This window comes from Chlorocebus sabaeus, chromosome 2, assembly GCF_047675955.1.
Source record: "Chlorocebus sabaeus isolate Y175 chromosome 2, mChlSab1.0.hap1, whole genome shotgun sequence".
In the NCBI taxonomy this organism is placed as follows: Eukaryota; Metazoa; Chordata; class Mammalia; order Primates; family Cercopithecidae; genus Chlorocebus; species Chlorocebus sabaeus.
In genome coordinates this window covers 13,238,200-13,257,061 of record NC_132905.1, presented here as the reverse complement: position 1 = coordinate 13,257,061, position 18,862 = coordinate 13,238,200, and the positions used below count along the sequence as shown (strand labels likewise).

General features: G+C 51.9%; 1 protein-coding gene across 3 annotated transcripts in view; it reads left to right on the top strand.

The window, feature by feature from the left end:
- BCAS4 (breast carcinoma amplified sequence 4) overlaps positions 1-11,597 on the top strand; it is an 84,589-nt gene extending 72,992 nt beyond the window's left edge. For all 3 annotated transcript variants that reach the window (XM_008014138.3, XM_073005832.1, XM_008014130.3), the window contains one exon: positions 10,902-11,597. In XM_008014138.3, coding sequence (XP_008012329.1) covers positions 10,902-11,024 — 123 coding nt within the window. In that variant the 3' untranslated portion in view covers positions 11,025-11,597. The remainder of the gene's footprint in view (positions 1-10,901) is intronic.
- The last annotated feature ends 7,265 nt before the right edge of the window (positions 11,598-18,862 follow it).

Sequence of the window (18,862 nt, the reverse complement as noted above, 5' to 3'; positions counted from 1 at the left end):
TGGGTTTGGAGGGTGCTGTGACACTGACTCCCCGACCTGCTGTCCCTGTGCGCGAGCTTGGATTTAGTAGCCAGCAGCTTGGCAAGACTTCTGGGGCCACTCCTCTGCTGGTTTCCATGTTAACACTTTTCCTCCAGCTAAAAGCAGAATCCGTGGGCATCCAGGAACCTTCCAGAGCTGCCCCCTTGGGTCAGCATCACCTTAACAAGATTGCCGCAGCTTGTCCCTGCTGCTGGCTCACCCTGGGCACCGGCTGCCAGCTCTAGCAGCCCCAAGCCCTGTGCTTCTGTCACTAGGCTCCCATGTCCACCAGCTGCTGTGGTCACTGGGCCGGCAGAGGCTGGGGCCAAGGCTGGGCTGGACTGGGCAGGAGGATTCAGATGGGAAGGGGCCGGTGTCCGCACGAGCTCTGCAAGGCTGTCCAGCCCAACCCCAAGGGCAGGATTGGACATGCAGGGGCTGCCTACAGAGAAACGGGAGGGGCTCTGCTCACAGCTGTCAGTGTTCTGGAAGACTCACGGCTCTGGAGCAGACACAGACATTGCAGGCAGGACAGGCTGAGGTACAGAAAGCCCGGAGCCCGGACACAGCAGGGTGCCCAGGACCTAGGGGACGGGCCCTGGGGGCCGGTGGTAGTGGGGGCTGCCACCAAGAGCTTGGAAGAGCCCAGTTGAGTCTCCCCTCAGCCTTTGACCACCTGGGACCCTGGGCACAAGGCCTAGCCCTGTTGTCCAAGCCCGCTTTCTCATCTGTACAGTGGCATCATCACAGGTCCTCACTCATGGCTCTTGAAAGCACTGGAGGAGACAGTAGGGGAGGGACAGCAGCCACAGGCCATGGTGGTGGCCCCAGGTCAGCAGTCCCTTACCCATAGGGCTCAGGGTAAGCAGAGGCCTCTCCACTGGCATCCTCTTCAGCCTTATGGAGCCTTGGCCTGGCGTTGTGAGCCCGGAGCCACTGCCAGCTTGGATGCCCACAGGGCTCCACAGGTCCTGCAGGCCAGGCGGGGACAGTGGCAAAGCAGACAGCACGTGTCCTGGTTGATGAGGCAGCTCACTGCGCCCTGCGGGAATGCAGGCCCATGGTGGCCAGAGAGCTCAGTTTTTCTAGAGAAATAGGCACTCAGTGTTTATTTGAACATCCCAGTTCTTCACTGTTGGCAACGAACTCATTTTTAAATTCGTCTGCAAGCCGGATGCTGACCAAAGGTGACCTGTTTGTGCTCTCTGAGTGGACCAGATTGAGCAACCCCTAAGGGTCCTGAGGTTGGAGGGCAGATGCTGAAGGGACATCCTGGTTCCTGACTGAGAGCTCACCCCCAGCTCCACACAGCTCCGGGGGTGCCTGTGTGCTGGGACAGTGCAGATGCTGGAGCTGGGCAGGCCTGGGGTCGAACCCCAGCTCTGCCAATTCCCAGCTGAGTGGGTATGGCCAAGTGACTCGCTGAGCCTCAGTTTCCCCTTTTGCAAAGTGGGATGGAGGATCCCTGCCTCTCCCAGCCGCTGTGAGGATGAATGCTCTGTGACCCTGTAGGTCCCGTCGTGGGCTGGGCACTCTGTAAATGCTCCGTTCTTGGTCACTGAGGTTGAATTAAGAGAGACTGGGGCTTGGTTTATGGAGTGAGACTGATCTGTTTCTTCTGTTGGCTTTAAAAAAAAATTATAGAATTAGAGTGAAGTTGCTGTAATAGTACAGAGACTCTCTCTGTACCCCTCGGCCAGCTTCTTCTGTTGTTAACATTTTACTGTGTGCGTTGTCACAGCTAAGGAACCAACACTGACACATTATGAACACAGTTGCTTCGGTTTCCCTAAAGCCTTTTTCCGTTCCAGGATCCAATACTACATTCAGTCATCATGTCTCCCCAGCCTGCTCTCCTCTGACAGTTTCTCAGACTTTTGGTTTGGTTTGGTTTGGTGTTTTTGGTTTTGGGTTTTTGTTGTTGTTGGTTGTTATGTTGGAGAGAGGGTCTCGTTCTGTTGCCCAGGCTAGAGTGCAGGCAAGATAATGGCTCACTGTAGCCTTCACCTCCAGAGCTCAGGTGATCCTCCCACCTCAACCTCTCAAGTGCCTAGACTACAGGTGCATGCCACCATGCCCAGCTAATTTTTTGGGTTTTGTTTGTAGAGATGAGGTCTCCCTGTGTAGGCCAGGCTGGCCTTGAAATCCTGTGCTCAAGGGATCCTCCTGCCTTGGCCTCCCAAGGTGCTGGGATTGGCAAGGCATGGTGGCTCACTCCTGTAATCCCAGCACTTTGGGAGGCCAAGGTGGGCAGATCACTTGAGGTCAGGTGTTCAAGACCAGCCTGGCCAACATGGTGAAACCCTGTCTCTACTAAAAATACAAAAATTAGCCAGGTGTGGTGGTGCGCGCCTGTAATCTCAGCTACTGGGGAAACTGAGGTATGAGAATCACTTAAACCCGGGAGGCAGAGTTTGCAGTGAGCCAAGATCATGCCACTGCAGTCCAGCCTAGGTGACAGAGAGAAACTCCATCTCGAAACAAAACAAAACAAAAAAACCCACACAAAGTGCTGGGATTACAGGCATGAGCCACCACACCCAGCCTCAGACTTTCCTTGTTTTTGATGACCTTGACAGTTTTGAGAATATCGGGTAGGTATTTTGAACAATACCCTTTAATTAGGGCCTATCTGATGTTTTTCTCATGCTTAGATCAGGGCTGTGGGTTTGGGGGAGGAAGACCACAGAGGTAAGGCGCCCTTCTCATCACATCATAGCAGGGATACCTCAGCATGGCTCAGCACTGATGCTGCTGGATGTGGGTCACCTGGCCCAAGTGATGTTTGCCAGGCTTCTCCACTGTGCAGTTGCTTTCCCCACTTTCCATACCCTGCTCTTTGGAGTGCAGCCCTACTCAAGGGAGGAGGGGCAGACGCAGACAAACAATTTGGAATTGTTTTGGAACGATTTTGAGATTTGCTTCTCCTCCTCATCTGCTTGCTTTTGCATCTAGCAGTTGTCACTTCTTGGGTGATCCTTCCTTCCTTTCTTTTTTTGAGTCAGAGTCTTGCTCTATTGCCCAGCCTGGAGTGCAGTGGCACAATCACGGCTCACTGCAGCCTCGACCTCCAGGGCTCAAGTGATGCTGTCACCTCAGCCTCCTGAGTAGCTGGGACTACAGGTATGTGCCACCCCGACCAGCTAATGTTTTTGTTTTTGTAGAGGTGGGGTGTCTCGTTATGTTGCCTAGGCTGGCCTTGAACTCTTGGACTCAAGAGATCCTCCCACCTTGGCCTCCCAAAGGCCAGGATTGCAGGCTGCCATGCTCAGCCTGATCCTTTGATTTCATTATCTGAACAACCCGGGCTTGTGTCCTGGCTCAGTGCATTTACTCTCTGTGTAACCTGGGTGGCTTGCTGTGAACAGAGGGATCATGAGAACAAGAGGATGTATACATCAGGCTGCACGTGGTGCTTTGAGCAAATAGGTTGGTATTTTTTCCTACTTGTGACAAGAAGTACTGAGGTGGTCCATTGGGCTGACAGGGTGTCTCAAGGAGGTAGTCAGGGACCCAGGCTTCTCCTGGCTGCTGTTCTGCCATCCTTAGCATGTGGCTTTTGTCTTCCTGGTCTCAAGGTAGCTGCAGCACATCCAGCCTCACTGCCATGCTCCAGGCAGGATTCAGTGAAGTTGACAGCGTTATCCCTGTTTCGTAGAGGAAGAAAGTGAGGCTGAGGAGGATGAGAAACCCTGCCTTAAAGAGTGCTGTGAAGTTAGAAGTAGTGTCACCTGGCGTGTAGTAGGCATGGTTGTTTTCACAGTAGGATGGGCCTCTCTCAAGTTCCCTGGCACTGGGGGTGCCCAGTGCCCTGCGGGATGAAGGTGGGCCTCTGACAGCAGGCACCTGAGCTCCTCCACTTGGCTAGCCTGAGGCTTCAGGCTCCCAGGGGCTGGCCCAGGTTCTGGGGGAGCTGTGGGTGGCTGGGGCAGACCCTGGACAACCTTGGATCCCAGCCTGTGAGTACAGGTGCAGTGTGTCCGCCCCTCCTTCTGGGGTGGAGGATGCTGGGCCCAGCAGCCCTGACCTGTGCCTCTTGCCTGTTCTGGGCAAGTCAGCACTGGCTGGGGTTGCAGTGGTCACCCAAGAACAGCCAACCACATAAAAGTCAGGCCCGAGGACGGTCACCGAGGCAGGCCTGGCCCTGCAACTGGGTAGCCATGTCTGATGACCTACTATTCAGTGCCGGCTTGGTAGGGAGGTATAGGCAAGGGTTTGTCATTCCTGTTCTATTTGGGAGGACAGATTTAATTCAGAGGCAAACAATGGTCTGGGGATCAAATCTGGCCTGCCACTGCTTTTTTTTTTTTTGAGATGGAGCCTTGCTCTGTTGCCCAGGCTGGAGTGCAGTGGCGCGATCTCAGCTCACTGTAATTTCCACCTCCTGGTATAAGTGATTCTCCTGCCTCAGCCTCCCAAGTAGCTGGGATTACAGGCACCTGCCACCACACCCAGCTAATTTTTGTATTTTTAGTAGAGATGGGGTTTCATCATTTTGGCCAGGCTGGTCTCGAACTCCTGACCTCAGGTATCTGCCCACCTTGGCTTCCCAAAGTGCTGGGATTACAGGCATGAGCCACCACACCCAGCCTGCCATTGCTTTTGTAAATAAAGTTTTATTGGCACACAGCCATGCCTTCTGTTTACATATTGTCTCTGGCTGCATTTATACTACCTGGGCAGAGTTGAGTGGTTGTGACCGAGACTGTGGTTTGCAAAGCGTAAAATATTTACTGTCTAGCTCTTTACAGAAAACATTTGCTGACCCTGACCTGAAAACCATGCAGGGTCAGGGATGTGCGATTAGGGCTTCCCAAGAGGGAGATGCGGGTGGGCCAGGACTCGCGAGGGGCTGTGGAGGGTTTGTAGAAACAGAGCAGCACAGGGCAAACGGAGGCCCTGAGGTGGTGGGCGTGGCTTTAGAGCAGAGCTTGTTCTGACTGGGGGGCTTCAGAAGAGAGGCTGTGAAGCCAGCCGGGGCCTGAGGCTTCATCCTATCATATGCTGTGACAAACGTTTGAGGTCTTTGTGCGAAAAGGAGCTGCTGGGTGGTACGGATTGCTGGGGCCAACTCTGAGACTTCGGCCAGACGCAGCAGGTCACAGGAACTGTGGGGATCTCAGGGGCTGGGGCTCCTCAGTTCAGCCACTTTCAGCCACGAGGGACTGTGGGCCCGGAGCCGCCCGATGGTCTGATTTTCCAAGAGAAACCGGCAGTCTGCTTTTCACGGGAAATCTGATTTTTACATGTTTGAAGTTAATTCCATTTTTACAAAATCACGAAGCAGATCCAGCACACATGCATTTGGCCTGTGCACTGCAGGTTTGGGAACTCAGGTGTGCAGGGTGGATGCAGGGACCTGCGGGGGTGTGGGGAGACTCAGAAAGCAGCCAGGCCCTGCGCCCCAGCACTCTCTCTGGCAGAGGCGGGCCTTGGTCTGGGGTAGGCTGGGGAGGAGCTCACAGCCGAGTCAGGTTTCTGTGTCTTGACCTATCCTATCCCGGAGCAGAGAACATTCCTGCCTGCGGCCCGGGAGGAGGGGGTGGGGAGCCGGATTCCAAAGGGTTGGACGTACCTCGTGGACCCCAGTGGGGAGTCATTCCCAGCCGGAGGGCGAGGGGCGGGAGGTGGAGAGCTCTGAAGTCCCCTCTGAGATTTTCAAGGGTGAAAACCCTAGGGTTTGAATTTGCTGCTCCATCCTCAAGGAGCCCTGTAGCTCGATGGGCAAGGGCTGGTCTTGGAGCTGGACAGGCCCAAGTGGACCCCAGCTCCCCTCCCGGGACCTCTGAGACACAGCGACTCCTCCCTTGCAGGCTGCCATGAGAATCCAAGAGAGAATGGGTGTGGAAGTGGTTTCCGTGGCATGTGGGTGTGCCAGTGAGGGGGTCTGCCTCCGGGGCGTGGTCCTGTCCATCCGCCAGGGGCGTCTGCAGCCTGACAGCCCCGCAGGCATCGGGTTGGTTGTTTTCAGCCTCACACACCAGCCCTCACCTGCTGATTCAGGCGGCTGGTTTCAAAGCACTTGCTGCCACCCCGGGGGGGTTATTATTTATTTCAGGCAGGACTCTTAGTTACAAGCAACCCTGGTCAGCGTGGCTTAAAGGAAGAAGAGAATTTTGAGGCTCATGAACAGGAAAAGCCCCAGGGTAATTCCAGTCTTCAGCAAAACAGGGTTCACATGCTCAAAGTGATATTGGCAGGACTCTGTCTTGCCCCGTCTTCCAACTCTGCATCCCTCTGCGTGGGCTTCATTCTCAGGCGGGCCCCTGGTGGGGTGGCAGGAGTGGCCCGTCACCTGAACTCCCAGGAACCTCTGGGGAGAGCATCCCTGTCCCAGTAGCAAGAGTCGCAGTGGCCCCGTCACATGCTCACTCCTGGACTCACCTCCATGGGTGGAGGGTGAGCTGCTCACATGGGCTGGGACTGCTCTTAGCCCCAACCTGAGCTGTGGAGGGGGTGGGGATCTGCTTAGATGGGGAATTGGGCACAAGGGGATCCCTTGGAAAAATCAAGATGCAGCCAGGCGTGGTGGCTCACCCCTGTAATCCCAATACTTTGGGAGGCCGAGGCGGACAGATCACCTGAGGTCAGGAGTTCAAGACCAGCCTGGCCAACATGGTGAAACCCCATCTCTACAAAAATACAAAAAAATAAGCCGGATGTGGTGGTAGGCGCCTTTAGTAATCCCAGTTACTTGGGAGGCTGAGGCAGGAGACTCGCTTGAACCCGGGAGGCGGAGGCTTCAGTGAGCCGAGATTGCGCCATTGCATTCCCGCCTGAGTAACAGAGCGAGGCTCTGTCTCAAAAATAAAATCAAGATCCTAGCACCCCAAGGGGAAATGGACAGACAGGCTGATTCAGTGCCCACCCATGCCCACCGTTCTCCAAGACTGTGTTTTGGTCTGAAGAGGAAACACCTGAGCCTCCTGGCTCATGCCCCTCTGCCCCTGCCTGGCTCATGCCCCTCTGCCCCTTGCCTGGCTCACGCCCCTTTGCCCCTTGCCTGGCTCATGCCCCTCTGCCCCTTGCCTGGCTCACGCCCCTCTGCCCCTTGCCTGGCTCATGCCCCTCTGCCCCTTGCCTGGCTCATGCCCCTCTGCCCCTGCCTGGCTGACTTGAGCCCCGTTCTCCAAAGAGCTGTAGTTACTCACCCACGTGTCTCCAGCATGTCCTCCCAGGTGTGAGGCTTGGGCCTGAGTGGATGTGGAGCACCAGCCTCTGCAGCCTTTTGTCTGGTCTTCCAGAGCAGTGACCCTCCTGAAAAGGGAAAGCATGCTTGTTCTCCGTGGAGCCCCTGGGGGCTCCTAGTGATTGACTTCCTTTCTGAGTGCACAGGAAGCAGCTGTTCAGTAATCCATTGTGACGTTTGGCCAGACACCGACAGAGCTTGTCTCCCTGCGACCCCCTTGTCCAAATTCAGGGATGACCTTTCCCCTCTGTCACCAGGAGGGATGTGATTGTTGGGAGCTCCTTGCATTAGTTCTCTCCAGGCCTAAAGATACGATCACATCTAGAGCTGCCAGCAGCCTCTCACCACTCCTTCTCCTTGGCTTCTTCATAATGATACTGAGTTTTCCTCCATTTTTAGAATCCATCTCCTTGAGGGAGGAGACAGAAACTCCATCCTTCTTCATAGAACCATTTCAAAAAGGAACAGGGGTTTCGGATGAGGCCCAGGTGGCCTAGGAGAGGCCGTCTGGCTGGGCTGGACACTGGCTCTGGCCTGGCCTGGTCACTGACCCTTGCCTGGGTCCTCAGGACCAGGAGAAGAAGGGCCGTTTCTTTTCAGATCACAGAACACTCTTTGGCTCCTAGTCATGTGTCAGGATGAGAGGGGTGGACTTTGAACTCCCATGATTCACTTGAATGTTGCATTTTCTAGATACTATGACAGCCAGTTCTCAGGCCATCATTAAAAAGAAAGAGGGTGAAATCTCACACCTGTGGGTACCCATATCTGTGGGTACCCACCAGCCGCAGCCCTCTGGCTGGAGATGTATCTTGTGGCTCAGCTCCTGTTTGTGTTCTGATTGCAGTGCCATCAGGGGGACATGTGTCCACTGACCCACAGAGGCAGGGATAGCTCGGGAACGTGCTAGGAGAAGAGGGGCAGGTGGGAATAGGCCTCATCTCCTGAGTCATCCCCGAGCAGGCTGAGCCAAGAGTGGCTGACTGAGCATTGGCTGGGCAGAACGTTCCATTTGCCGTGTGTGAGGTTCACCTTTGGCCAAGGTGCATCACTTGTCCTGGTTTTCCAGATGTGGAGGTGGTGACACAGGCTGGGATGAGGTCCCTAGACGTCAGAGCATGTTGCACCTTATGTAAGATCCTTTGATGGTTCCCTTCTGCCACAGGCTCGGCGTGGTATGGTGGGAAGTCAAGGCCCTGGAGCCCAGACGTGATTACCTGGTCACTCTCACTTTTGGGGGACACATGCAACAGCCTCCTCATAGCTCCACTCTCGCCCCTAGAGTGTATTCTCTCCCTGCTGTTCCTGAAGCGCAGACCTCATCACACACACAGCCTCCCGCTTAGGAGCTTTAAAGACCCCCAGTGCTCCTGGGATCAAGGTGATAGCTTGGCTTGCAAGAGTGAGCGCAGGTGGCCCCGGCCCGTTGTCTGGCTTCCTCCCTGTCTACACGCTGATCCCCGCAGTCCTACACCCCAGCCACTCAGCACAGGCTGTTCCCTCGGCCTGGAACACCGGCCCTTGGCACCGCTATACCCCACTGCTCCTGACTCCTGGCCAGTTGCTGCTGAGGCTGTGAAGGTTCTAGACAGCTCAGCCCCCAAAATTCCCCCAACCCTCTAGGATGAGCTGAGGCCCCATCTGAGTTCCCCAGGCCTTTGTGCCCATCCTGCCATTAGCCCACATCATAGGGTGGCATTGTTTCTCCTGGTTCATTTGTGTCCCCACCAAGTGAGTGCCATGCCCCATGAAGGCTGGGACAGTTGTCTTGTTCATGGCTGTCTCCTCAGCGCACAGGACAGGGCTGGCCTGGTGCCCTGTAAGTCAGTTGCTGGTGGACAGATGCTTGGAGGATGTGTGACTTGGGGCAGGGCACCTCCTGAGCCTTGATCTCCCCCTCTGCACTGGGGTCGTGGTGTCAAGTGCAGAGGGAGGGGAGGGAAGAGAAGCAGGGAGCACGGGAAGGGGCCTGCAAAGGTGTCTGGCAGTTGGGGAGCTGTCATTGGCCACAGTCTGGAGCCCATATCCCTGCACTGACACCCAGCTTTCAGCTGTAGCCAGAACTGGGTCTCAGCCAGAGTGGGCAGAGGTAGCCAGGAGATGAGACAGTGCAGAGAGCTGGGGGACAGGGTCAGGGGGTGGTGAGAAGGTCCCCTCCCTCTGTCCCCCTTGGCCCTGCATCCTTGCTCATCTCCACCAGCTCCAACCAGGAACAGCAGCCCAGGAGCCCTCTCCTTCCTCTGGTGCAGGCCACGGTCCTTGCAGCCTGGACTCTGCACAAGAATCACCTGGGGGCTGTGAAATGTCCCACACCCAGGCCATGCCCCAGACTAGTGACATCCGACTCCCTGGTGTGGGCCCCGGGCATCAGTATTTCATAAAACTCCCAGGAGATTCCAGCGCATGGCCAAGTTTGAGAGCCATCATTCTGGGTGGTTGTTGGTAACCTGGTTTTTCCTGGAGACGCTCGGCAGCCTGCAGGAGCCCGCCAGCCAGCGCACAGTGAGCGGCTCAATGGGAAATCTCCCCTTCCCCGCCTCCCTCCACAAAAATCCTCACCAGAAATGAGGAAGCACTTCTTAAAATGGTTTTGTTTTTTGAAAGAGTAGCACATGCATATGGCAGGAACTCCAGGCAGCACAGATGGGTACACAGTGGAAGAAAAATCAGTCCTGGCCAGGCGCGGTGGCTCACACCTGTCATCCTAGCACTTTGGGAGGCTGAGGCGGGCGAGTCACTGGAGGCCAGGCATTTGAGACTAGTCTGGCCAACATGGCGAAACCTCATCTCTACTAAAAAAAAAAAAAAAAAAAAAAAAAAAAAAAAAAGCCGGGGGTGGTGGCGCACGCCTATAATCCCAGCTAACTTGGGAGACTGAGGCAAGAGAATTGCTTGAACCCAGGAGGCGAAGGTTGCAGTGAGCCAAGATGGCACCAGTGTACTCCAGGCTGGGTGACACAGCAAGACTCTGTCTCAAAAAAAAAAAAAAAAAAAAAAAAAAAAAAAAATCATGTCACCAACCACAGCCACTGTACCCAGGCTCTGGGATGGCCCTGCAGAGCTGTCACGTGTCGGTACAGGTCCCTCTGTCACATGTCTGCCCTTCTCACCTTGCTTTCTTAGTCCTTCTCTGCCAGAACGTATTGATCTGCCTGGCTCTTTTTTTTTTCCCCTGAGACATTGTCTCACTCTGTTGCCCAGGTGGAGGGCAGTGGCACAATCTCGGCTCACTGAAACCTCCGTCTCCCGGGTTCAAGTGATTCTCCTGCCTCTGCCTCCCAAGTAGCTGGGATTACAAGTGTGCGCTACCATGCCTGGCTAATTTCTGTATTTTTAGTAGAGACAGGCTTTGACTATGTTGGCCAGGCTGGCCTCAGACTCCTGACCTCAAGTGATCCGCCCACCTTGGCCCCCGCAAAGTGCTGGGATTACAGTCATAAACCACTGCGCCTGGGCTGCCTGGCTCTTCTTGATGCCTACAGGGTATTCCGTTATGGAGAGGGCATGACATGGATGTCTTGGTCCCTTTGGGTGGCCAGCTTTGGCTGTCACAGGCAGTGCTGGTAGAGGAGCTCAGAGTCTTTGGTCATATGTGTGAGTCCTGCGGGATGAACTTGTAGACGGGGAATTCCTGGGTCATGGAACAAGTGGGTCCAAATTGCCGATAGAGCACCATTTCTTGTCATTCCAGAAGTCGCCTGCACCAGTACCCGTGACGTATGAGCTGCCCACACTGTACAGGACGGAGGACTATTTTCCTGCGGACGCCAGGGAGGCACAGCACCACCCCCGCACCTGCCCTCGGCCTTTGTGAGCTTTGTGGTCTTCCCATCAGGAATGCTGGAAAAGTGACATTGTGTACATGCTGCAGCTTGGGGGGTTTTTTCTTTGTATTGCTGTTTATTTTATATTTTAAAAAGATTTTTTTAAATGTCGAGATGGGCTCTCACTATGTTGTCCAGGCTGATCTCAAACTCCTGGGCTCAAGTGATCCACCCGCCTTGGCCTTCCAACGTGGTGGGATCACGGGCAGCAGCCTCCGTGCCCAGGCTGCTGCCACTTTCAGATTTCCTCCCTGCCTCATGTGAGACTACAGGGTTTGGAGAAGCAGTTGGAACCCACATGTGGTGCCTCCCACGTTGGCCTGCCTGGGGTTCCACAGGGGTTGAGGGGCCAGGCCTGGCCGGGGCTGATGGACAGTGGGGACTTTCCTTCTCTCCATGATGGCTTTGCAGGGGCTCCATGGTCCTCTCCGTGATGGGGTTTTGCACGGGGTGCGCTCTGCCACTGTGGTGGGTGGATGGGTGGATGGGTGCTGGTTGTGTTGCCTCTAGACCTCGGTGCCCACAGCCTTGAGGATCCTTCCAATAAAGGCGTCAAGAGCTCAGTCCTGGTCTGGTGTGAGAATGATGGGGAGTGATAGTTTCCTTTTCACCTGGGCAATGTTTTCTAGAAGGTTCCTCCTGTGCCTCACCTGTGAGGCCCTGATCCTGGGCATCTGTTTATGAGGCTCTAGCTGAGGGGAGGGGATAGTCCCAGCCTTTGGATTCCCAGCAAGAATGCAGAGGTCATTAGGACCCCCAGGGTCTTCAAAGGCTTGTTTACCCACATTTCTTCCCATGCAGATGAGTTTCCTGCTATTGTCCTAACACTCCAGATTTCTCACTGGTGACTTCAACCTGCAATGGGTATTTCTGGAATTCCTCGAAGAGCCAAGAACACACACATACATACAGCCAAGTCCACTATGCACATGCAGGACTGAACTGTAGACCTGCATTAGAATTTCAAGATAATCTGCGTGACCAAGGTGACTCATGCCTGTAATCCCAGCACCTTGGGAGGCTGAGGCATGAGGGTCGCTTATGCACAGGGGTTCAAGACTGCAGTGAGTCATGATTGTTGTACTGCACCCTAGCATGTGCAACAGAGCAAGACCTTGTCCCCCACCCCCCAAAAAAGTTTTTCAAGGAAGCCTAAAATGTTGAATCTGGCAAGAGAGAGTAGAGGCCAGGTGCAGCGGCTCATACCTGTGATCCCAGCACTTTGGGAGGCTGAGGTGGGCGGATCGCTTAAGCTCAGGAGTTTGAGACCAGCCCTGGCAACATAGACCATGTCTCTACCAAAAATACAAAAATTAGTTGGGTGTGTTGGTGCACATCTGTGGTCCCAGCTACTTGGGAGGCTGAGGCGGGAGGATTGCTTGAGCCTGGGAGGTTGAGGCTGCAGTGAGCCATGATTGTGCCACTACACTCTAGCCTGGATAACCAAGTGAGACCTTGGCTAAATTTTTTTTTTTTAATTAAAAACAAAAAAGCAGGGAAATAGTTTAGGACAATTTTTGGAATTAAAAGATATAGGTAGACCCCTTGTTTCTGGAAAAGTCGGCATTTTTCTTTCTTTCTTTTTTTTTTTTTTTTTGAGATGGAGTCTCACTCTGTCACTTAGGCTGTAGTGCAGTGGCACGATCTCAGCTCACTGCAACCTCCGCCTCCCTAGTTCAAGCTATTTCCCTGCCTCAGCCTCCCAGGGAGCTGGGATTACAGGAGCCCACCACCACGCCTAGCTAATTTTTGTATTTTTAGTAGAGACGGGGTTTTGCCATGTTGGCCAGGCTAGTCTTGAACTCCTGACCTCAGGTGATCCTCCTACTTTGACCTCCCAAGGTGCTGGGATTACAGGTGTGAGCCATCGTGCCCAGCCAGCATTTTTTTATTGAGGTAACTTTTGCAATTTTTTTTTTTTTTTTTTTTTTTTTAGTGAGATGCCTGTTACCCAGGCTGGAGTGCAGTGGTGTGATCACGGCTCCCTGAAACCTCAAACTCCTGGGCTCAAGTGATCCTCCTGCCTCAGCCTCCCAAGTAGCTGGGACCACAGACGTGCACCACCATGCCTGGCAACTTTTCACATTTGTTTTATTTTTTGTAGAGACAGGGTCTCCCTATATTGTTCAGGCTGGTCTTGAACTTCTGGGCTCAGGGGACCCTCCCGTTTTGGCCTCCCAAAATGTTGTGTTGGCAGAAACTTTTATTGAAGTATAATTTACTTTACAGAAAGGGGTGCCTAAGTGGTTCACTAAATTTTTCACAAACTGAATGCATCTATTTAAGCCTCACCAAACTGAGAAACCAACCAACCAACATTATCAGCACTGAGTAGCCCCCTCATGCCCCCTTCTGGTCCATGCCCATGGCCACCCCCACCCCAGGCTGACAGCATACTGACATCTAACCGTATGGGCTGGAGTTTCTAGTTTCTGTGCGCTGTATAGAGAGGACACACGGGATGTGTACCTATGTTGTGTCATCTCTTGTCTCTGGCGTCATTGGCTTGATGTTACCTTGGGAGGTGTCCCTGTTGCTGTGTCACTGTAGATCATTCATTCTCATGCCTGTGTTGTATTGGCTGGGACTGTTTTTATCGAAGGGAGCTTGGACACTCTGCATGCCCCAGCAGACTCAGGGAGAGCATGCATTGGATGGAAAGTTGGCCGGGTGTGGTGGCTCACGCCTGTAATCCCAGCACTTTGGGAGGCCGAGGTGGGCAGATCATTTGAGGTCAGGAATTCGAGACCAGCCTGGCCAACATAGTGAAACCTCATCTCTACTAAAAACACAAAAATTAGCCAGGTGCTGTGGTGTACCCCTGTAATCCCAGCTACTCGGGAGGCTGAGGCATGAGAATCGCTTGAACCTGGGAGGTGGAGGTTGCAGCAAACCTAGGTTGTGCCACTTCACTCCAGCCTGGGCAATGGAGCGAGACCCTGTCTCAAAAAAAAAAAAAAAAAAAAAAAGAAAGAAAAGAAAAAAAGAAAAAGGAGAAAGCTAATGCTAAGTTTTTAGACAAGCGGTTGAGGACACTCATTTCCAGAAGGGTGAGTATCTGCTGAGTGTTGGGCACTCCCAGGCTTCTTTCTCCTCCCAGCGCCTGAAACAGGGGCCGGGGAGAGTTGGAAGGAAATCCCATGTGATTAAGCCATAGCAACGTTGAGTGTCCTAAAGCAGAGACCCACAGGCCCTGCATTAGGAGCATGGCCCTGAGGTTAGCCTGCCTGGCGGCACTGTCTACTCCCACGCCTCTTAGCTGTGTGGGCCGGGCTTTTCGCTTGCTCTGAGTCCAGCCGCCCCTGCGGTAAGACGTGAGGATGGCTCTGGCCTGATAGCTTGCGGTGAGGGTGACACGAGGTGAGCTGTGTGCGTGCTGGGCACGCTGGTGAGGGGCTCTCGGTAATGGGAGGCTGCTGTTGCAGGGCCCTGGCTGCGATGGGGAAAGGGTTGATTGTGCTGCATTTCTCAGTTGACCAGTGACATCCGAGGGCCTGAACAGTGAGTGACTCAGGAACTGCCCTTACATGTCAGAGTTAGAAGTCATGGGAGTGCCGGGCGCGGTGGCTCAAGCCTGTAATCCCAGCACTTTGGGAGGCCGAGACGGGCGGATCATGAGGTCAGGAGATCGAGACCATCCTGGCTAACACAGTGAAACCCCGTCTCTACTAAAAAATACAAAAAACTAGCCGGGCGAGGTGGCGGGCGCCTGTAGTCCCAGCTACTCGGGAGGCTGAGGCAGGAGAACGGCGCAAACCCGGGAGGCGGAGCTTGCAGTGAACCGAGATCCAGCCACTGCACTCCAGCCTGGACGACACAGCGAGACTCCGTCTCAAAAAAAAAAAAAAAAAAAAAAAAAAAAAAAAAGAAGCCATGGGAGAGTAGAGGCTGCTCTCTCTGTCCTGTTAGGGGGGGTGAGGTTGCACAGGGAAATCTATGGGGAAAAGGTGACAAATGAACTGGAAGTAGCCATTCCAAAGTTCCTAGGATTTGCATTGCCAAACAATGAGCTTTAAGGGACACTTGGAGACACCTGGGAAGGAAGGCTGGGACACTGTGCCTTGCCACGAACCCCCAACCTCAGTCCTCTGAGCGGCTGCACTCTCCTTGTGCCAGGTGACTTCGTGTGCATCCTCATTAAAGCAAAGTGCCTGACGTTTCCATTGTCCAGTCAATGATGTCCTCAGTTGCTGACTATTGATGGCCTCTAACCCCTTGGTAAGGGTAACTGCAGCCTAGGAAAGGGTGATCTGATCTTTTTTTTCTTTTTGAAACAGAGATGGGGTCTTGTTATATTGTCCAGGCTGGTCTCAACCTCCTGGGCTCAAGTGATCCTCCTACCTTGGCCACCCAGAGTATTGGGATTACAGTCGCGAACCACCAAGGCCTGCCAGTCTTTTTCTTTTGTGGTCGATGTTGGACAGGGACACCAGTAGAAAGGTCATTACAGATTTTTTCCCAAGAGCAAGGCTCTTCGGTCAACCCCCTTTCCCACTTTGCCAGCGGATGTGAACTTCGTGCTCACCAAAGCAAGAGGTTTTAAGACAGCAGCCCATGGGGTTGTATCTGATTGGCAAAAATGTGTGGTTTGCCCTGAATTGTTTTAAGATGTTTTCATGTTGTGACAATTGGGTGACCTGAAAAAATAGAGCTCCATACCTCACTCAGCACACCTGGAACAATTCCAAAATTGCAAATCAATTAGGAGTTTGATGTATAAAATGAATCTATTGGCTGGGTGCAGTGGCTCACACATGAATCCTACCACCCAGGCCAAGGTGGGTGGATCGCTTGAGCTCAGGAGTTCAAGACCAGCATAGGCAACATAACAAAACCCCTTCTCTGTAAAAAATACAAAAATTAGCCAGGCATGGTGGAGCTTGCCTGTAGACCCAGCTACTTGGTGGGAGGCGGGAAGATTGCTCAAGCCAGGGAAGTTGAGGCTGCAGTGAGCTGAGATTGTGCAGCCACTGCACTCCAGCCTGGGTGACAAAGTGTTACCCTGTCTTAAAAAGTAAAATAAAACGAATCTATTGAAGAAATAGGTAAACACATTGGAGAAGTGTACAAAATCGAGAAGCCATAAAAGAGGGCAATTTGATTTTGTGTGTGTGTGTATATATATATATATATAAATTTTAAACCTCTGCATGGCAAAACCAACAGAAAACTCAACCAAAAAATCCCAAAACAACAAAATCCTAGGCAAATTCAAAAGATAGATGACAAATTGGGAAAATATATTTGCATCTCATGCTACAAAGGGATAATCTCCATAATAAATGTCACCTACAAAAAAGGGAAACAGTGGCAAAACAGGCAAAGGCTATAAACAGGAGTTTCACGGAAAATGCAAAACATGGAAAGATACTCAACCTTAATGTATGCCAGTAAGTATGGAAAAATACCCTGAGATTTTTCACATTTCAGGCTGGCAAGGATTAAAATTTTTGATGACACTATTGATTCTGTTTTGTTTTGTTTTTGTTTTTTTGAGACAGTGTCTGCTCTGTTGCCCAGGTTGGAGTGCAGTGGTGTGATCTCGGCTCACTGCAACCTCTGCCTCCTGGGCTCAAGCGATCCTCCCAACTCAGGCACCCAAGTAGCTGGGATTAAAGGTGTGTACCACCATGCCCAGCTAATTTTTGTGTTTTTAGTAAGATGGGGTTTTGCCATGTTGGCCAGGCTGGTCTCAAACTCCTGGCCTCAAGTGATCCGCCTGCCTCAGCCTCCTTAAGTGCTGGGATTACAGGCATGAGCCACTGTGCCTGGTCTTGTTGGTGACATTTTGAAGAAAACATATTCTTGTACATTGATGATGGGACACCATTCTCATGGGGGGCAATTGGCATGCCTATCAAAATTAGAAATGGTTCTAGTTACTCAGGAGGCTGAGGCAGGAGGATCGCTTGAGCCCAGGAGGTTGAGGCTGCAGTGAGCCGTGATCATACCACTGCACTCCAGCCTGGATGACAAAGCAAAACCCCATCTCTTTAAAAGACAAAGGGGGTGGGGAGGGGGAATGTCCTCAGACCCAGTAATTCCACCCCTAGGAATCCAGTTTACACATACAAGAAATAAAAGATAAATGTACAAGGTTAGTCACTGCACAGTGAGATAGCAAAAGATTAGAAAGAACCAAAGTGTTTATTGATCTGGGGTTTATTCCTTTATAGCCCAACTATATGATGGAACACTATAATGTTGTAAAAATGGATTAAGAGTTCTTTATGAATTGATATGGAAACATTGCCAAGATATGAAAGCCAAATGCAGAAAAATGTACGTGGTATGCTATTATCTATGTGAAAAAGGCATTACCATTTTCTGGAAGGATAAATACAGATTTGAGAATGGTGGATATCTGGGGTGAGAGGTATCCTTTTCACTGTACTTTAAAAATTTTGATATTTTGGTGTTTGCCTATTCAAAAAATGGTTAAAATCAGTTGCCACCAATTAAAAATTAGGAGAATGCATATAAATAACTGAATTTCCTGTTTGCTTGTTGCCTTAAGAATGTGAGCGCACTGTTTTTAGTGCCAGATATTCTAATTTAAAACAATGAGCTAAATAAAGTCAAGTTGCTTTGGGGGGTCCTGCTCTCCAGGCTTTTCTTATACCCAAATTATTTCACTAATTTATTTCACCTGCCTAGCCCCTGTGGGCATTTGCATTTAAGATCCATAAAAGCAGAGACTCAGACAACGGGAAATTTATTCCAAGGATATGGAGTGTGTGAAGAAATGCATCTTGGTCTCAGCTTCATGTGGTAGAGGATGGCAGCTGGATGGTCACTGCAGTTCAAGCAATCGGCAGTCTAGCTAGCACCTCTGTACCCCAATTCCAAACTCCCTGAGGATGAGGCATGGGGTTCCACTAGAGAAGTGTGTGCTGTCCAGGGCTCTCCTTTGGGAGGTGACTGATACCAGGTCAGACATTGTAAGAAAGCTACACCAATATTCCTCATGAATACAAATGCAAAATAGAGAAAATATCAGGAAACAGATTCCAGCAACATATAAAAAAGGATTATATGCCATAACCAAGCAGGATTTCTTCTGGGAATGCAAGGTTGGTTTAACATCTGAAAGTCAGTGTATCACACCATATTAATAAAGGACAAAAACCAGACGATCATCTCAATAGATGCAGAAAATAAGCATTTGACAAAATCCAACACCTACTCATGATAAAAACTCTCCTTTTTGGGGTAAAAAGGGGAGTTCTTGAGAAGGTTAGAAGCTACCCCACAATGTCTGCTTACAGGGTTTACTAACTCCCTGGAGATGTTTAGTTGACCCAGGCAGCTACAGGTGTCCAGGAATCTTCCTCTCCATCTTAAAGCAAAATCCCACTAAATCCCACTTTGCATTATGGTCAAGAGTGCAAACATCTTTGGAAGGGGTTCAGAGTAGTTCTAATTTCAAGCAGCTGTCACAGAATTGCCTCTCTGAGTTCCCTGAGCTCGCTGTGGATTCAAAAGCCTGGAAATTCTTACAGGTGATCATCAGCTTGATGCATTTCAGGCTTGCAGCAGTAGGAGGGAGTGGAGGACAGCAGGTCTGAGGCTGGCCTCTGCAGTCTTTGCCGGACCTTCTGGCAGAGTGCTTTAAGGACTGCTCATGATGCTGGACTTGGAGAAGTAGTTAAAGGGAGGACTGCAGGGGACATATGCGTTACATTTGGTCAGAATGAACATATGGTTCCCCTGAAAAACCAAACCAGTGAAGCCTGAGTGCCCGAGGCCAGCCTCTTCAATGAGGAGGGATTTCTCACTGGGCATTCCATGGAGATGCTCCGTTGTAGACCTAACGGGCAGAGTTTCA